Source organism: Lingula anatina, chromosome 1 (genome assembly GCF_051362555.1).
Source record: "Lingula anatina isolate TDL-2025a chromosome 1, LinAna3.0, whole genome shotgun sequence".
Lineage (NCBI taxonomy): Eukaryota > Metazoa > Brachiopoda > Lingulata > Lingulida > Lingulidae > Lingula > Lingula anatina.
The window spans coordinates 40,606,384-40,626,057 of record NC_141767.1 but is presented as its reverse complement, the minus strand read 5'-3'; the positions used below and the strand labels follow the sequence as shown (position 1 = coordinate 40,626,057).

At 34.9% G+C, this 19,674-nt stretch overlaps 2 protein-coding genes across 5 annotated transcripts in view; both read left to right on the top strand.

Moving 5' to 3' along the window:
- The first annotated feature begins 5,796 nt into the window (after window positions 1-5,796).
- On the top strand, window positions 5,797-9,929 carry LOC106164432 (electron transfer flavoprotein subunit alpha, mitochondrial). The gene is made up of 10 exons (XM_013542328.2): window positions 5,797-5,928; window positions 6,286-6,432; window positions 6,764-6,845; window positions 7,088-7,170; window positions 7,394-7,493; window positions 7,735-7,845; window positions 8,090-8,191; window positions 8,471-8,622; window positions 8,927-9,073; window positions 9,389-9,929. The coding sequence occupies exons 1-10, from the start codon at window positions 5,881-5,883 to the stop codon at window positions 9,422-9,424; spliced, it is 1,008 nt and encodes a 335-aa protein (XP_013397782.2). The 5' UTR covers window positions 5,797-5,880; the 3' UTR covers window positions 9,425-9,929.
- Window positions 9,930-11,482: 1,553 nt separating this feature from the next.
- LOC106164412 (uncharacterized) overlaps window positions 11,483-19,674 on the top strand; it is a 32,506-nt gene continuing 24,314 nt past the window's right edge. The window contains exons 1-12 of one of the 4 annotated variants that reach the window (XM_087016881.1): window positions 11,483-11,647; window positions 12,948-13,102; window positions 15,558-15,676; window positions 15,906-16,048; window positions 16,251-16,477; window positions 16,884-16,978; window positions 17,261-17,364; window positions 17,620-17,755; window positions 18,340-18,422; window positions 18,565-18,702; window positions 18,928-19,023; window positions 19,364-19,534. In XM_087016881.1, coding sequence (XP_086873007.1) covers window positions 11,611-11,647; window positions 12,948-13,102; window positions 15,558-15,676; window positions 15,906-16,048; window positions 16,251-16,477; window positions 16,884-16,978; window positions 17,261-17,364; window positions 17,620-17,755; window positions 18,340-18,422; window positions 18,565-18,702; window positions 18,928-19,023; window positions 19,364-19,534 — 1,504 coding nt within the window. In that variant the 5' untranslated portion in view covers window positions 11,483-11,610. Of the gene's footprint in view, window positions 11,648-12,947; window positions 13,103-14,506; window positions 14,834-15,065; window positions 15,085-15,557; window positions 15,677-15,905; window positions 16,049-16,250; window positions 16,478-16,883; window positions 16,979-17,260; window positions 17,365-17,619; window positions 17,756-18,339; window positions 18,423-18,564; window positions 18,703-18,927; window positions 19,024-19,363; window positions 19,535-19,674 lie in introns of those variants that run through there. The other 3 variants (XM_087016888.1, XM_087016893.1, XM_087016904.1) reach the window with 3 other exon arrangements.

Genomic DNA, 19,674 nt, shown 5'->3' with positions numbered 1-19,674 from the left:
TTTCACCAGATGGAATGCATATATAATACATGACAACCTTAACTAAAAATGAAGTACAGCAATTGGTGGCTAGATGCCTGAGCGTTTGAGTAAACAAAATGGTTTTAAAATTAATAAGTAAATATCAATCATTAGATTAATGAAATGACAAAAAATTCCCGATTGTGTCTCATAGGAGAAAGTTATTACTAGGCACGTGATTTAATGAGAATTATCAACATTCACAGGAAAATATATAAGAACGACAATTTTTTGTCAAATGTCCGTTTCTTTTTTCCTTTTTTTTTAATTTTTGCACAGGAATTCATTCCTAGACTTTTTAATGCCTCATACAAAGAATAGATGCCTAAATTTCTATCATAAAGTTATAAATTTGTCAGTGACACAGCCTAGCAGATCTGGTGATAGACATAGAATAGTTCCAAATACCATGTGGTATTGATAATTGAGGTGAGCATGAAACGAGTGGGGGCAGTAAATAATGTTACAAACAATAGCATAAAGCGCTGCACAAAATCATCATATTATTTTCCTGAAATCTTTTGAAAAGATGAATATTGTGCAACAAAAAGAACGAAAAGCAAATTGCCTAAATTAGGAAATTAAAAAGACCATAAATAAGAATAAAATAAACACAGATTACCACATTAAAAAGAAGGGGACAAAGGATCATTACCACAACTGGGAGACCAAGACAAAAAACACAAGCCGTTAACCTTTTGTCCTTTCCTACAATCTCGGAAACATCCCGCTTTTCCTATCCTGTTGTCTGGTGGGTTTTAGGTGGAATGAAGTGTGTTTCTGACTTGCGTTTGATTAACTCATTAGACCGAAAGACGCTATGACTTGATTTAAGCTTGTCAACGCATCATTGACAAACTTTCACGCCTTAAAAAAGTTATTTTTCATCTCACTTCATTTATCAATTAATGTCACCACAAGAGACAGCAAGTGCGTGGTAGGTTCATGATATGGTGGGTGCAATATAAACTTGCACCTGGTGAAAATTGTATGCTTTTATAAAATGAAATTAGCTGCAGCCGAAACTCCCATATGCAATACAAAATATGGAGCAAGTCTCTCTCTCTACTTCCCAAGTCTCTCTCTCTCTCCCTCTCTCTCCTTTTTTTCGAAGATTGTCATAAGCGGCGACGATATGGTGTCATTATTAAATACATTAAAATGACTGTGTGGTTATGTTTTTCAATCTTTTGATTTATCAAAAACTTCATTACCACAGGCAAGTGCTTTATGAAGAACACAGCGTGACTTTGACTTGTTGCCCAAAACAATCTGGGTTGCTATTTAAACTTTTAAATGCTAGTGTCAAAGGAAATAATACAAGTTAGTTGTCAGGTACATCAACGAAGATAGTGATTCCCTACTTACTCGATAAATCTTCTTTTGAAATGAGACATGTTTTTATACACAGCCGGCGGACTTCTTTTTTTCTTTGGCAACACAGTACAATACGCTACAAATCGAATATTTGAAAAGACAACGCAGACGCGATCATGTTACATCAAAATGGCTTTTTTCCTCCCATAGACATGATAATGCATATGTAAATCTTTCCCCTTTCCGTTTCCTGCTAATAACGATTTCAGGAACTGATATTTACATGGTAAATTTTAGGCCCCAACGCTGTCCCAGTTTTGAATTGCCTCGTACAACCGATTTTTAAGCTTAGACGGAAGGAAATACTGAATGGGAGCAAGTATTAAGTTGAAAATAAATCCGTTTGCTTTTGTTGTCGGGTTTCGTGCTTACACATAACAATTTTCCACGCCTAACGAGCATTAATCAAATGAGCGTCTCATGTAATGAAGGTCGAGAAAAGCCCTATGTGTTGCAGATTGTTCAATATTTACCATAAAACGGATACAGAACTCGCTCCCTGATGCCAGAAATGAAGAATACGAACAAGAAGCGCTACTTTAACCACACCAAAGGAGAAACAACAATTACGTAGTGTTGCAAAAATTCGCTGTCTTTTAATGACGTTCAGTTTTATCGCATATGAGAGTTTCTATTCATCTGAAAGCCACAAAAGCTGGATAGGTTTCTTTGTCAGTGGTGACATTTACAATTAACAGATCGCTTGGTGTATTTTAGTGATAACCTGGTCATTTAGATGTTTAGAAATTCGAGCGTTTTCTCTCTCTCTCTCTCTCTGTATTCGGTTGTCAATGATCTTTAACATAACTAATATTATTTATCCATTCATTCATCATTGGACGAATAAAACGGTTTGTCGTCCAAGATTTGTCAAAGGCTGTAATTGATCATTTATCGACAATTTTTTGGAAACAACATTTTTATTATAGGATTCTATTCTATGGAGCATATATATTCAGGGATATCAACTCACTTAATGGAAGCGCACGGTGGTAGACATCAAGTTTTGTAATCCCTCTGTATATCACCCAGCTCGTCAGGACATGCGCGTTACTGTAATTAAATCGCCAACATTTGTCAAATTCATTGCAGCAGAACGTGCGATCTCAATGGAGCTTGTTGACAAAGTTATCTTTTTATTGGATTACTCACCAAAATTTATGTATTACTTCGTATAGTTTACTTTGGCTTTTCTTAAGTGCATCGTCGTGCCATTGCCTTTGGTGGTCTTGTGGTCGAAAACACGAGAAAAAAAGAAAATTTCTGTTCTTTATTTCCCCTCCTTTTAGTTAATAGAATAATATGCACTTCAAGAGCCCCCCCCCCCCCCCCACCCCCACCCTATTTATGTTATTTTACTCCATTTTTAATCTGTCTTATCAGATATTTGAATAAACAAAAATGAATAGTTATAAGGGTAAAAATATTGTCAATGTGTCATTTCTGGAATTTTTCTTTTCGGTTTTATTCAGTTATTTCTTCATTTTGATTATTTGATTTATGAATTCTCTTATTTCCGTTTTCACTGAAGTGTCCTGCACATGCTTCTTTCAATACTATTTTACTTCTTTTTCATATAAAGAAAGAGATAAAGTGACAAATAACGTTTATTTTTTTATCACCGTGCTTATATAGAGTAGTATGTGTAAACGTTAAGTTAATATCAAGTAGATATATAAAAATCGCCCTACATGGGCATACATTTGTATATGTTTTCTTATTTAATCAGTTTTCAAGTCCAGAATTAAGATTATAACTAGAACATAAAACTACTTTAGAATTAGTTGACAGACTTTTTTTGCAATCAAACGGATATTATATATTATTGGGCGGTCAAACATTATGAACATTAAAATATATTTACTTGTTTTAGTATTTTAGTACGAAGCTATTTCATCCCGGATAAAATATTGGCCGCTTTCGTGATCGTTTCAGGAAACGATCAAAAAGTAAAGACTAAAACGTCGAAGTAAGTCATCAAACGGGAAAACAGTAAAATGAACTATCCAAAGCTATCAGAGAGAAAAAAGTGGTGCTTTTCCTGGAAATTTTTAGCTCGTGAGAGCGAAAAATACAATGTGACACAGTTGAAAATGGATCTAGTTTCAAAGCACCTTCAGCTCTCTATTAAAAACGCTCAAATAACATGATCTCAGCTCTAAGCGCATCACTCATCACAGGCCGTAATTTCTTCAAACACATCAAATTTATCACTTATTCTTTTCAATACTTCTCCGTAAATCCAATGTTAACTGTACAGGATTCAATAAACATTTGCCTTTTTATTTGTGAGAAAATGTCTCTGGCTGGAAATGACATTTTGAGTACTCGCACCTGCACCGTCTATTAAAGGAAGCAGCCGTCAATTGATCATGTTTCAATATGCGCTGTCATCTCAAAAAGAGGCACGGGAAGACACGGTGCCGATATTTATCAATTAGAAGAGTTGAGAGGTCATCTATGGTGTTTTAAAATTGAGTAAATATAGCATATTAATTGCAGTAATTGTTTTAAAAATGGAATTCTATTTTAGGGTATATTCAAAGATCAAAGATATAATACGATGAGGTACTATTTGACGTTTGTCTCGTACCCATTTGCAAATACTTAACAATATTTCTTAATTAGACGAGAGTTAAGTACACTACATATTGTTTCACCCACACACACATACACCTATCGTAATCATTGCAAAGACAAATGCCGCTGACATAGACATCAGCATATCGCGTTTTCTAAAGGAACTAAGATGGATTTGCCTCGTTATGTGGAGCCTCCAGCAAGAATAATCACCGTATTTCCGGGATGAAAGATGAATACACATCAGAATACAATCTCTAAGAATGGAAAAATCATACAAAAATAACCTTGACGATTGCTAAATGATCAGCAAACACGAGAAAAATCGTTACAATGTAAATGTGAGAGCAAAGACGAGACAGACCACTAATTAACACAACACTGACAATATAACTGATCACAGACCTAGTGACACATATCGTATATAAGATATGAGTCTCGAAAGAGCAACCTGTATAGACGTAGGTATTTGGTCCTTAATTTGTCCATTTGTTGCTGTTATTTGCAACATAACATGTCCTTCATATATAGGGTATTGCAGGTGGGGCACTTTACCATTTGAATGGGTCGTCACTGAGAGATTTTTATACATCTTTTAGCATGTTTTACCATATTTTCTTTATCAGAGGTTTTACTAAATTGACTTGCAATTCATGACATGATACTACGGATAAGTAATTATTAAAAAACGGGTGCCATGTGTTTTGACTGAAGCGCAGCAGTTTTAAGTTCTGTCCGAGTTTTCTTCTTCCCAAATACAGACCCCTGGTAAGCGTAGCACACTGAAAATTCTCTCTCTTTTTCACTCTCACACACACAACCTTTTCCTATTCTAACACTTTTTTCCTTTAAATGATAATAATAATAATAATAACAATAATAATAACAATAATAATAATAAACATTTTTGAAAAAAAGGAGGCTCAGTAGATAGGGCTTACATTTGTGTTACGTTATTTAGATATAATGTAGTACCTACTCCAATACCACAGCGGGTTAATTCATCATTTGTACAAATTTCAGGTAGCTTACATCTATCATGATTAGGAGAAAATATTAACATGAAATCCTCCAATTATTGCGTTGTGATTGTTATGTTCCTATTTATTCTCTTGATTCGGTAACGATGTTAGAAGATTGAGATTTTGATATGTACACATGTACTTACTATTAACCCGAGCAATGACTTAGAACCAAAACATTCATTAAGTTGATATCATGCCCACTCTGATCACAGACATAATAATTTCATTTTCCCGGGTTTATTTTACCATTGAGTAGTAGTTATAGGCAAAGTTATTGTCGTCCCATGAGAGCCAAGTCGACTATTTCCGTTTCTGGTTTAGCCGAATGATCATGTACCAACAAGAGAAATACAAATAGCCATTTCTAGTTCTTATTTAAAAGTAATTAGGCCATTATTGCGATCTTACCAGCTAGGAATTGCGGCGACTCGAAAATCGTTGTAGACGTGGAAGCAAGCTGCTTAACCCCACGTGTACCCTAGTATGCATAAAAGGTATTACTTACATGAAACAGATTAAGCGATCTCCACTCCGTTTTTCTCATTTTATTTTAGGAAATCGGCTTTTCCTCCACCTTCCTAGCTCCTAACGTAAATTTTAGTTTATCTAATCTTGCACCAAATATCCTAACGTTATATTATTTTTATATATTTTTTTTCACAGAATGCTTTGTATATGAAATTGATTTGTTTGAGTCTTAAGATGTAATTTTATGTTAGCGTAATCTATCCTTACGATTAAACATGATGACTTTCTGTTTCACAGCCATCTAATGTTCTCACTTGGTTTTTAGCGCCCTCTATCCCACACTACGCATGCGCAAAGATCATTGTGTAAGCTGTTTGCAAGCTGGCCAGATCCAGTTCTTGTAGAAACGATGTTTTCTGCTGCAGTTATATCAAGGAGCTCTAAATTGCACCAATTGGTAAGTGATATCAGTTAACGTCAGCCCGTAGGACCCAAACATTAGATGATAATATGTAAATTGTGCTTCAACTCTCAATATCATCGATTGTGGTTTAACCCCCCCTCCCCATCAAAGTAATATATCCTATTTATATTATATTATATCCATTGGAAGCTCTGTTATAATCGGTATCAACAAATAATATATATTCTTACCATGTTTTCCATCATGTTGTATAATTCCCGATGTCTTGGAGTGTTTTATTGTATAAGAGCGCTGTTGATGTATTTTGTGTATAAAATGGAGAATCTCTGTCAATAAAATTAAAAAAACAAACAAACTGATAAGTGATTTTAAAATTGTTTATTTTTGTAGGGTTCGCTTCTTCGCCTTCAAAGTACACTGGTGGTTGCTGAGCATGACAATGAATCCCTGTACCCAATCACACTGAATGCTGTGAGTGCAGCTAAACAAATAGGGGAAGATGTATCATGTCTGGTTGCTGGAACACAGTGTGCCAAGGTAGTGTAATCATCTATGGTCTTTTTAAGCTGTTGTCTTATGTGTAACTGGTTTGGGTGTGCATCAATTGCATCCAGATTAGGAGATCATGAGATGACTACATTGGCAGTTCAGCAGCATATTGCTAATTGGTTTTTAAGTCAGTAACTTAAATACTTAGCATGGGCAGCTTTCTTAGGAACTACAAAAGGATAATCTTCCCCCTCAAAAAGAGACGTAGGTTTATAACTTATGTAAGGACCTCAGAAACTTGTGAAGAGCATCCAACTTTTCACAAGATGATTTGATACTTAAACCGTTTACAGAAAAAGATTTCTTTGTTTATCTTTAGGTGGCAGAAGAAGTGAGCAAGATAGCAGGTGTGAAAAAGGTATTAGTTGCAGACCATGATGCATTCAAAGGATATATGCCAGGTAAGTGACATTCTAAATGTGATGTAGATCAACGCTCTTCATTATTACATTGAAACATTAATTAATTTAAATTTAATACCTTGGTCTCTTTTAAGATAAAAACATTTTTCTGAAGTCAGTTATTTTTGATTTTGAAACAAAGCTAATATTTTTTATGAGATCAATAAAGACAAGTAACGAATGCAACAACAGTAGCTCAAATACTTGATCATGTTACTCAGAGCTTGTATATTGAATTTCAGAGGCTCTTACTCCCCTACTCTTGTCTACACAGCAGCAGTTTAACTTCACACATATTTTAGCTGGAGCCACAGCTTTTGGTAAAGTAAGTATAATAAGATGCAATCTGAGTACAATACTGTGAATCACATTTAGTAATTCCTGAAGGTTCTTTACATCTTGCCTGTTTTTAATCTGAACAAGCATATTCATCTTTGACAAAGACTTCAACTTACTGGTATGAAAGATGGAACAAGTTGTATCCTTTCAGCTTGAAACATATTTTATTTATTTCTTATTTTATATTTTTATAATAATTTTTCATTCAGAATTTAATGCCCAGACTTGCAGCTAAGTTAGACGTGTCACCAGTATCAGACATCATAGGTGTCAAGTCTCCAGACACTTTTGTCCGCACAATCTATGCAGGTGAGTGTGGGTTTGGCTGTCATTTGGTAGTTGTAGGATCAACATTTAGAATACTGAATTGCTGTATGCTGAATATAGAATTATATTTGAAAATAAATTTGTATGAATTTGTGATATCAACAAAACCATAAATTTTTATCTCTTTAGTCAACTGTATGGCAAATTTTGATAACATAGAATTTAAATAGTTTAATAGTTGGCCCGCTTAGTAATTTCTCAAAACTGTTGGAAATTGTTTCAGGGAATGCTATCCAAACAGTGAAATCCAAAGATAAAATAGTGGTCCTTACTGTAAGAGGAACATCCTTTGAACCTGCAGAAACGTCTGGAGGAAGTGCTGGCCAAGAAACTGGTAAGATCACCTTGTGTATATGCAAAGTAATATGTTGTTGTGTGTGTTTGTTGTGTTAGTGGCTCAGTTAAAATTGACTATTATAGAAAAGTAAAAGAATGCAGTTTGTGTGTGGGTTGGGGGTGGGTTTTTTTTTTTCATGCATTCTTTTCCCATTCCCAATTTTGATTTAAAATATATTTTAGTAAAAGTGATTTAGGTTTGTATTGGCTGTTTTAAACGATGTATGATTTCTTTCTCATAGTGAGCGCTGATGTCTCCAACGAGCTGTCCAGTTATGTTGGGTCAGAGATTCACAAGAGTGACCGCCCAGAACTTGCTGGGGCTGCCACTGTTGTCTCAGGAGGTAAGCAAAAATACAGGCATTCTTGGTCATTTGCAATTGTAAAGTTAGATATTTTATTGATCAGTGCAGCTGAAAAATAAGTAAAGGCCTATTTGAGTAATCAGTTATTTTGATTATCTTTAAGCCAGAGCTGTCTTATGTATGATGATGTAAATAAGATGTGTAACAAATGAGTTATTTTGACGTTTGCACATAAAAGTGTACATTTTAAGGGATATTATGGTATTTATGGAGCAAGACGTGATAGTTTTCAGCATATCAGCTGATTCATTCTTTTAGGTAGAGGAATGAAAAACGGAGAAAATTTCCAGCTTCTGTACAATCTTGCCGACACAATGCAGGCAGCCGTGGGAGCCTCTCGTGCTGCTGTGGACGCAGGATTTGTACCCAATGACATGCAGGTTGGACAAACCGGAAAAATTGTAGCACCTGTAAGTGGTTAGATTAGAATTTTTTTTTTTTTTATTTACAGCAAAGCACAGGAAATTGTGGTCCTGCATATGGTGTTCAACATTTGATTTCATCAAAATGTGACACTGAGCACCTGTTTTTTTTTTACATGTTATATAAAACAAAATTGTTACATACTCTTCAACTTGAACATAATACTGCTCTCCAGTGAAGTAATTTGATGTAAATGGAAAATATCATATGTTCCTTAAAACAATTTATTTTATGTAGAAATCATAATACTTATAGGTTATATTTATATATATGTATTAATATTCATTGCAGCAACTATACATAGCAGTAGGCATCTCTGGAGCCATCCAGCATTTAGCAGGTATGAAAGACAGTAAAGTTATCGTGGCTATCAACAAGGACCCAGAGGCACCCATATTCCAAGTGGCCGACTATGGCTTAGTAGCAGATCTCTTCAAGGTTAGAATCTGGTTTTGCCATTATATGTATTATTAAGGCTGTGATCACAGCTAGATTAGAAATAGTCTATCACTGTTGCCAAGTGACCATATTTGGTATTTAAGGTCTAGTTTTTCTTAGGTTGGTAAGAAAACTGAGAAAAAACTCCTACTTACAAAGCTTCAGTGGGGTTGAAATCAACTTAACTTACTGAAATATTGTGACATAAAACTGTCATATGAATAAAACAAAGTTAAACTCCAGGACACTTAAAAAACAAAATGGTGGAAGCAAGTATTGAAGTAGTAATCAAGAGTTTCTTTTATTTTTTGTTAGGCTGTACCGGAGATGACGGAGAAGTTAAAGGCATAAGGATCATTCCAGGCATTTGATCAAAGCCATTACAACAGCCTCATATTAAACTCGATCCAAATACATTGCTTTTAAAAAGGGTATAAAGAGACCAATTGAATGAGACGTTATGAGGAACAATATTATATTACGTATCTTTCTTTTCTTAAAAAATCGGCGTTTATAAAAGAATTGTGATTTTGAGAGACAATGCAGAATTCCACTAAATATACGCAAAAGAAAGATCAAGTTGCTAGTGCTTTTCAGAGGACTCCAGCTTAAAAAATATTGCCCTGGCAGACAAAAATGGACATATCCATCACATATTTTCAAAAGAAGATTTGCGCTATTGCGTCTTGTTGATATTTGATTAATTGTGTAGAAAGTAAACAATTGTGATATCACCATTTAAGATGTTTTTAAATTGTAACTTAAAAGTATCTTTATAAGTTGCTGTAATAGTTTCTTTAAAACAAAAGCTAGCGGTTTTCAAATCGCCTGGAATAAAAGCACAGGTGTTATTGAAGATTCCCTCGAAGTATTATTATTCTGCAGTAACTGCTACAGGAGTTGTGAGCATAAGAGCTGAGGAATTTATCATCTATTATCTCGGGGATATTGTCAGTACCAGCGATGTGACAGAAACGAACCAGAAGACTTGCTGGTGTCGTCCCGCAGGTCATTCAGGGTACGCACTCCATGGTTCCTTTGCCAATTATGACTCTATCTCTAGGTATTTTGAGTCAGTTATAATAGTTTAGAGCAGCATGATTGACAATAGTAATAATAATGAAAAATAACAACTTACGTAACTAGTGCAAGTGGCAAAATCCGAATTTTCTTTTTACTTTTATTTATTTTGTGGATTTAGTTGGGTTTACATAAACATATCATGGACTTCACTCATGTTATATGACATATCAAAGTCTACTAGTGCATTGCAGGGATTCGACCCAGAATGCTGAAGACGAACAAGAGATGGGTCGGTTGTTAATGATTAATCAACATGTACATGTATGCCAGGCCGTTCTTGTCGCAGACAGCACTACAGCATCAAAAAGATAACATATTAAGTGTTATTTATTAAGTGATTGTATTGAGTGTTTTCCTGATACGGAAGAGTCACTAAATGGTGCGTGTATATTGTTTTATAAATCTTCAAAAATAATAATTTGAAACTGTCAGTTATTTAACCTGCTTGCATAAGGTGTGATCGTGTCTTTCCTCGGACATTCTGTTATCTTTAAGTGACCGACACTTTGCGTAATAACTGAAACTGGGTATGTTAACGAGGTTTTCTCAAGAAAGCCCGTCCTGTTACGGTCGTTTCTAAAGAAAATTAATACAATTGGTTGATAATGTTCATCGTTTTTAATATATTTTATTGCTGTGTGGTAAGAATGCTCTCGTAACATCCATCCCCACCCAATCTAATGCCATTTTACTCCGTACATATGACCAACATATTGCGTAAGAATTGAAGCAGAATAGTAATATAAGTACATGCGTCTATCTTTTCAATTCACCCGACTTTTATCAGAACGCATCTTGTGTTGACAAACAGATAGTTTAGATACGTTTCACGTGCTATTAGCTTATAATCCGGTCAGCGTTTCATAACACTTTTCCAGTAGGTTAATGGGATTACTTAATTAAAGTTATACGCATTTCAAAACTGGAAAAAAACTTCAATTTATTCCAGATGGTTGAATAATTAGAATTATTAGATAGTGACGCGGCACATCTTAAAAAAATGAAAAAAGTTTTACTAGCGTTGTCAGTAATACACATCCACTAATGATAATAAAAGGTATTTGATGAAAAAAGTAAGTTATGACAGAAATAACTTGGGCAAAGGTTATTTTAAAACCCGTTGGGTACGAAAGCAGCGACTCCGTCGATTTCGTTTTAATATTTCCTTTTGAACGGATTACAGCATCCTTAGAAGCTGAAGAGTCAGAACGCAAGAGCAGAACATCTTAACCCCGCTAACTGAAGATTATTTGTTTTAAGACAAGAGGAGATATCAATGGGTTATGTATAAAGTATCTTCATTATCTCGTCTTCTTGTGTACTTAGCCCAGCCTGGTACGGGACCCGGCCTCTGCTCGATAGTTTCTCAGTTCAGTCATGATACGCCCCTTCACTGAATAAGACCGGCTTAAAAGTGGGCACAGAAAAAAGGGGGATATCATTTTTTGCCGAACATGAAGTTTCTCTTAGCTGTTCTGCTGATCAGCGCAGGTGAGTTTCTGATATTTTTACTTGTTTTAAGAATGATAAGACTAGAATAGTTGAATATGCTCTGCGAGCGCATTGCAACATGGAAAAACCGCTAGCGAATTAGTATATGCGGGTGATGTAATGCAATCTGTCGAGTTTTACATATGTTTACAAATGATTTTCAACGAAAAGACAATATATACACCAGTGCGCCTATACTAATACATAACACGAGTTTTAAAATGATTTATTGGAAATTGCTTCTGTAAATACTTTTGGCAATTAGCGCTTACAGCTGTTTCCCCTCGGCCAAGACGAGTGTTTCCTGCAGATTTCTCTATAGCCTTAAAAGGGGGCAAAATATATTCAGCAATATGTATTTCACACACATTTGACCATATGCAAAACTTTTTCCATAGGCTTCACAAAATAGTATTATTATAATTTTTGTTATTATTTTGATAGTCACTTCTTATTTCTTCCTTCTTTTGTGCGTTCGGTATCTCTAAACTTTTAAGTTTATTAAAATATCCATTACTTATATTTTATTTTATATTAGCCCCGAATATGTCAAACAAAATAACTTGTGCGGCGTTAGCTATTTAAACTCTTTTGTCTTAACTTCTTAGACGAACATTACCTTATAAAACATCAATATTTTTGTGATGTCTATAAAACGGCTTGAAATTTCTAAATAAAAGAGCGACTCTTCGTCCTGATAGTTAAGAACAAACTTTCGTCCAATGTTTAGAATTATGTATGGCAAGAAAAGTGATGTTCACAAACACAAGTAATTAATTGCTTACTTAAAGGACAGGGAGAATGAAATTCAAAGGGTCGGGCGTGAAATAATTATTCCGAATTTAATCCCCAATACTGTAGCTCTACATATGACAACTTGCTTGTGTTGACAATCGTCCTCCAATTCTTTCAAAGAGGTTTAAAATGCCTTAAAATAATCACTTCTTCATTTTTAACCCCCAAATGATAATTTCGTGCTATTGTTCGAACAGATATCAAGGCGTCCAGTCTCACCCCCTCCCCCTCCCTTGTATCATTCACCTGTCTGTTTAATTTTATCTATCAATATCAGTTCAGTATGTACAGGGTTTCCTCCCACTTAATTCAGCGACTGACTTACAGGTCATGGTCTGATCACAAAAACAAGATAAGTTGACTGAATATAGTGTGTAATTTTTTGTCCATAATTTTTTATCATAATGTTTTTATTTCCATTTTTCCCCAAAGCAGTGAAATATAACAGCCGCTTATAATTTATGAACACCACAATGATTTTACGTCTTATGAATGACATTTTAAGCATCCGCTCAGGACTTCAAATGTCCGAAGGGATGGGTCGGCTACGGCAGATTCTGCTACTACTTCAGTGACGCTGTGTGGAACTGGAATGATGCGAACGCTGTATGCAGGGGAAGGCAAGGCAACTTGGCCAGTGTTGCAAACGCGGACGAGTGGGTAAGTTGGCTTCTATTACATTTGCACGATAATATCAAGAATAAGGCTGTCGATGAAAACAATATGAAAGACTACTGTATCGTCTTGTGCGATCATGTTTGATATTTTTCTTGGCGAAGATATCTGTGACTGCAATGTTATTTGGGTGTTTTTCTTTGTTTAGTCCGTGGAATATTTTCAACACACCTGCTCCGTACTAGAACTGAAACGGTGACCTTTGGGACGCTAAAACTCGGGGTTCTAGTTGCCCCCTTACGAAACGATAATGCGATTAAAAACGGGAAATGAAACGTGAAAGCATATTTGTAGGTTGTTATATATTAACTTCATGAACATCCAAGTTGGTATTAATTAATGACCGCGTTGTTATCACTGTGGGGGGAGGGAGGGGGGTTATCAAGTGTCTACATTCCTGTACAGGCCAGTATTTACACTGAATGTAACAGTGCCATTGTCACTATTATCCAAAACCAATGTTTACAGACGGGTGATATTGTACATCATTGTTGAATTTTGTTTTAATTTCAAATACTTTAAATAAATTCATGACAGATATTTTAGAGAGTATGCCTTATTATACGCAAAACCTGCACATCTAGAGGCCTACAGAGGCCTACTGTATCAATGGACTTCAAATTTGTGAAAGTTGATTTCTTTATGGATTTTTGAGTCATTTATCTTAACTGAAATACTGTCATTTACTGCTTATTTTTTCATAATTACGAAGATATGGGCAACTACCTATGATAAACAAAACTCACGCTCAATGTTTACAGTAAATCTATCAATATGAAGTAGGCCTGTAAAACTTCGATAGTTAACGGGATTATTATTTAATTTAATTTATTTTATTTTATTTTATTATTTTTTGTTTAAGAAATAGAGCTCGGCTGATTATCATCTAAAATATTTGACTGTGCCATCTTTAAAACACTGTGATTAGTTGTCGAAATTGTCGCTATCACGCACATAATGATAACAGTTTTAAAACCTGATGTAGTTTTAGGCCAATACATTTTAATCTGTTTTAACGGAAAGTGTGAAGGTGACATTGATGTGGTATCAAAGAAAGTATCGAAAACGATTTCAAAATCCCTATTCTGTGGCGTTGACTTAATTTTTATCTGGACGAAGTATGTTAGTTCTAAACCATTTCAATTCTACTTGTATAACTACAAATGGCAACATACAGAGACGTTCTTAATAATTAATATATTTTTAGAATTTTGTGGCACGTGGGTATGGTTTATCGTTTCCTGATGAAGTTGCTGGGCATGCGCACGACATAGACGTAGAACAAAAATTCATGCGTTAGCACTCCTATTGACGATTCTGATATGTAGGCCTACTGTTAGCACAGACAGTACATATCAGAATCGTCAATAGGAGTGCTAACGCATGAATTTTCGTGCTAGACATAGACGTTGAAATGCGCCGTTAATTTGCCTTTATTTTTCTCCCAAATATTTAGCCAATATTTGAAATTCGCGCAGCATACAATACTACTAGTAGGCCTATTTTAAAACATTTATTCAGCACTTAGTATAGTGTTTTGATAACTGTTCAGGAGTACGGTGTTTTGAACTACATGGCAAGTGTGACACTAGTTCTCCAATTATGGAGTTCAAAGGCATTTCTTGGAGTGGAGTTTGCACCACTAAATGCCCTGCGGAAGGGAATCAACATCAGTACGAAGACACGGCTTGGACGGCCTTTTCAATCTAATTAGAAGTAAAACTTAAAATGATCCTTCTTTGGAACAGGCTGCAGTCCCTATGAATGACAGCAGACTGACCAAGACTACTATTCCTATGTGATTTCAGCAATGTTTTAAGAACTACAGATAAACTACACGTGAACTACAGATGATGTTATAAAGAGAAGACTAGTAGTTTCACTAAAATATGTCTTTTTGTCATTGCTGTAGTAAACTACAGCATCCTCAACTATTCCAGCTTCTGGTTATAACAAGCTAATTAAGTGTTAGGTGGCCTTTGCCAGTCAATATTGGTATACTGTACAATCATTAAAACTCCTTGAAATGGTGGATCAGTGTTTTTGCAATTCAGAAGGGAGTTGTATTGTTTATAAACTCTTTTACTTATTTTTCTGTAGAAAAAAAATTGTGGGAGGGCTAAAATGTAACTTTGACTGCCATAATTGTCTCTTTAACTTTTACCAATTCTGTACTTGTATACACAACTCTTTTCATTGGTGGGAAATTTCTAATTTAGAGATACTGTATTTTTTTAAGTCATATAGTTTCTCAAAGTTATAACATTCCTATTGAGTGGTATATTAAATATTTAAAAACAGGCTACTCTGTAAATCTTTTTTGTACAGTAACAGCTATGTAGATATATTATTTTTGTGATCATAAAAAAATGCCCATTGAAAAGATTGAGTAATTACCGTAGTGTATAACCATTATGTAATTATTATTATTATTTTGCAGGCATTTATAGACAGCCAACTGAACATTAAAAGAAGGGAGTACTGGTTCGGTCTCAATGACAAGGCTAAGGAAGGCACATTTGTCTGGAGCGATAGGACAAAGGTCAATCAGACTCTGTTGTAAGTAAACGGGCAGCTTTCAGCTAAATAGTGCATCACAAGTAAAAGTTTGGTCCTTTCATGTTTAAATTTAAAACATAGCTTTTCTCATTCCATGTATTCTTTTTTATGTACTGCTTTTATTTCAAAAGTGGTTTGATTGATTTTTTTAAACATTTCAATACAAATGTCATTCTTAGTTTAAGCAGTCTTAATTAAGATAAATTCAAATTTTAACTTGTCTTTATAGAAATACTCTGTGGTCAAATGGACAGCCAGATGACTATAAAAAGAGTGAAGATTGTGTACACAATTGGTACCGTACTGGTGGTAGCAAGTTGAATGATGGCAATTGCAATGCAAATATGCCATATATTTGCAAAAGGAAAAACAGTAAGTTGAATGTACTAATTGTAGTCACTGTTAAACCTCTTAATAGTTGTGCAATCAGCACCTTTTTTTAGTTGAAGATAATAAACTTGGTCTAGGAGCATAGATTATTCGTCAGAAAGCTATTCATGTTATATTTTTATTATTTATGTTTATGATGTTAAAAAAAATCATATACCTTTCTTATTTGACATTATTTTTTCAGATCTTGTTGAGTTTTGTGATATTGAAGATGGGTGGCATTTCCTCAACAACATGTGCTACAAACTGTTCTCAGATCCAAAAACCTGGGACGGTGCGCGACAGGATTGCCAGGATCAAGATGGCGACCTGATGGTGGTCCAGAACACTAACGAGATCAAGTTTATATCTGATTCTATCTCTTGTGGACTTCATGACAATATTTGGCTTGGGCTTTCGGATAGAAAAGAAGTAAGCTGTAAACTTGGGAATATTGGTTGATTTTTACCTGTGGTGGAGTTTAGCAGGTCTATAAGTCATAGATGTAATCTATTTTTTTCTTCATGTTCTCCTTTTCTTCTGACTTCTTCCGAATGAACAATTTCCACTATATGTTTCAGTAGGTCAAATTGTTATCGTTGTAGACAGTGTATATTTTAAGAATGTGCTTTAACTTAGGGGTAGTATTTTTTACTTAAAATGGAGGTAAACACTAAATGTATTTCCACTTATTCCTTTTTTTACCCTGTATAGTTGCAAAAGTATGACTTAAAACATGACAATATTACAATAAGATTCTGTGCAAAGACGTGTTTTGGAAATTTAGTAATGGTTGTTGTGTGATTAACTTTATTTTCAAGGCAATTTTTTTTTAAAGTTTCAGGCCCAACCCATGACTTTCAAATGGGTGAACAAAGCAGGATTCAACAATGCTTTCAGAGGACAGTGGGATACAAACCAGCCTTCAAATGTGTAAGTTGAATGGTTTTGAAATAATCTAATTATCCCAAATTTGGAATAGTAAACAATGCTGAGTGATGAACTGAGATAGATTGATACAGCTTACAGTAATGTACGTGGTGTCGGTGACTTCTCTCAATATGGCAATCATTGCATAAACATTTCAGAAAAGTCAAACTAAGCTGTGTGACTTTGTGTAGTCTTTTCTTTGGTGTGTCCTATGATTATAATTCTTACTCACAGAATATGGTTTAAGCTCTATGTAAATCACAGATCTTTTTGTAACATAACTAGGTCCCTTGGCAACAATTGTGTCTTTGTTCTGGGAACATCAAATTACAAATGGAGGACAGATGCCTGTGGTGTAGAAAGGTCTTACATCTGTGAGCGGCCCAGAGGTAATAGACCTAACCATGGTTCTTTATGTTATGCCACCTCAGATAAAATTATACATTTTTAAGGTGTTCGTTACTGGAGGAAGTTTTATGCCTTATCATCTGTATTTGTTAATGTGAGTCACTTGCAGGATTAATATATATTTGTGTGGTGAAACATTTTGAGAAAAATTGGCGAAACAATTTGAGAAAAGATGTGTACCTGCACATACTATTATATGAAATCAGTGATTCATATTGTTTATCACTCTTGTTCAGGGTCATGTCCCAAGGGATGGAGAAGCTGGAATGGTAATTGCTACCAACTGAACACTGCTACATCAAAACAGATGACATGGACAGAAGCTGATAGGTTCTGCAAAGCTCAGGGTTCCACCCTTATCCAGATTGAAACGTAAGGAAAACATACATCTACATCAAATTAACTCTTATTTTACTTAAACACTGGTTCATGTACATTTAGTATTGCTGTAGTCTGTGTGTTGGTTTGTATTTTCTTTAATTTTGTTAACACCATCCACTGAAAAAAGTTTCACTGTTTTGCTTTAATCTCATAGTCTAAGGCTTCGTTCACATGCAATGTCTATTTTCTAAATTCTATTTTCTATTCGCGCTATCTTATGATCACTGTCTGTGCCCTGAATATCCCGCCGCGTAATTACTGGCAGCGCGAGCCAGTTACTTATAGTAACTTATAGTAACTGGCTCGCGCTGCCAGTAATTACGCCGCAGGATATTAAGGGCACAGACCGTGATCATAAGACATGCTGCGAATAGAAAATAGAATTTAGAAAATAGACATTGCATGTGAACGAAGCCTAAGATATGGATTAATGTTTGCTTATTGGCTTGATTGGATGATTGCATAAGTTATCCTGTTTTTTTAGTTGTCTGAAGAAGTTTTAGAATGCATGGTAGCTTTGTAAACATAATAACAGACATGGTAACTTAATTGCTTCTTACTTATTACTTTTGCAGTGCCAATGAAAGGAATTATATGAGGAGTTTAATTGGACCAATGCGAACGGCCAGGGTGACTGATTACTGGATTGGCCTCTCTGGTATGTTTACCTAATGTGAAGCTCTTGAGTGTCTCTTGTCTTGGCACTCATTTCTATCATCTGCCTATGAAATTTAAGTGATGTTTATTCCTAGATTTGTTATTACATTTAATCAGTGTTGTGTTTCATGATATCTTTTTAGATACAACTGCTGACAGTACAATGAAATGGTCTGATGGCACACTCTTGAGTCAGACAGCTGCAGTGTATAAACCATACTGGGAAAATGGCCAGCCAAAGCCAGTGGCAAACTTGAAGGACTGTGCCTACATACGAATAGGTTAGGATATTTTCATTGTAACTTGATCTGAGGTTAAAATGGCTGAGCTATTAATGAAAAAAATTCCTTGAATCTTTATGATTATTATATGTATATATGTTAAAAGTTCTATCCCTTGAATTAATTGTTGAATGCTGTTATTTGACTGTTCATATGAGTTGCAATGAGGCACTTGTATTCTGGGTATTTGCCCATGGTAAAGATTTCACAATAAATTTTTTACAGCTAATAGATTTGCACAGTGGACGGCTGGATATTGCTACAATAAGAAAGCTTTCATCTGTGAGATTCCAATTTCAAGAAAATTGGTAGCTACTCCAGGTAATAGTCTCTTTCTCATGTACCAGATTGAAATTTTACTGAGTTTATCCATTTGAGAATCTAAATAGCTTTACTCTTGATTTGATGTTAGAGGAAAATTAAAGCAGAAAAATTAGAAGAATAATAAGTATAAGCCATAGTATCTTAAAATAACTTCTTAAACAGAGCAATTTTTCCCAGCTGCTGTAAATATTTCCCAGAAATTGAAATTATTTTTAGGCACTTGTGCCTTTTAGACACTAAATAGATACATAAAATGTATTGATCGAAAGTTAAATGATCAACTCTTAACATGAAATATAAATGAAATTAACATTTATATATATACACACTGTTACAGTGAACGTGACATGTGCTCCCAACTGGCGACTGTTCAAGGGCAACTGTTACCTGTTTGTCACGCAGGAGAAGGTTTACAAGGATGCTGTCGCGTACTGCCAGAGGACACCAGATGGCACGCGGGCTACACTGACCTCAATCTTGGATGAAGAAGAGCAGGGATTTATCAGTAGTGAGTAGTTTAATTTAAGCTTAAATTTGTGGAAATGGCACATTTTCATTCAAACCTGATGGAGAGAAAAGCAAAACACAAGATGAATTCTGGAAATAAGGTCGCAATGTTATATGTTATATATATATATATATTTGGTT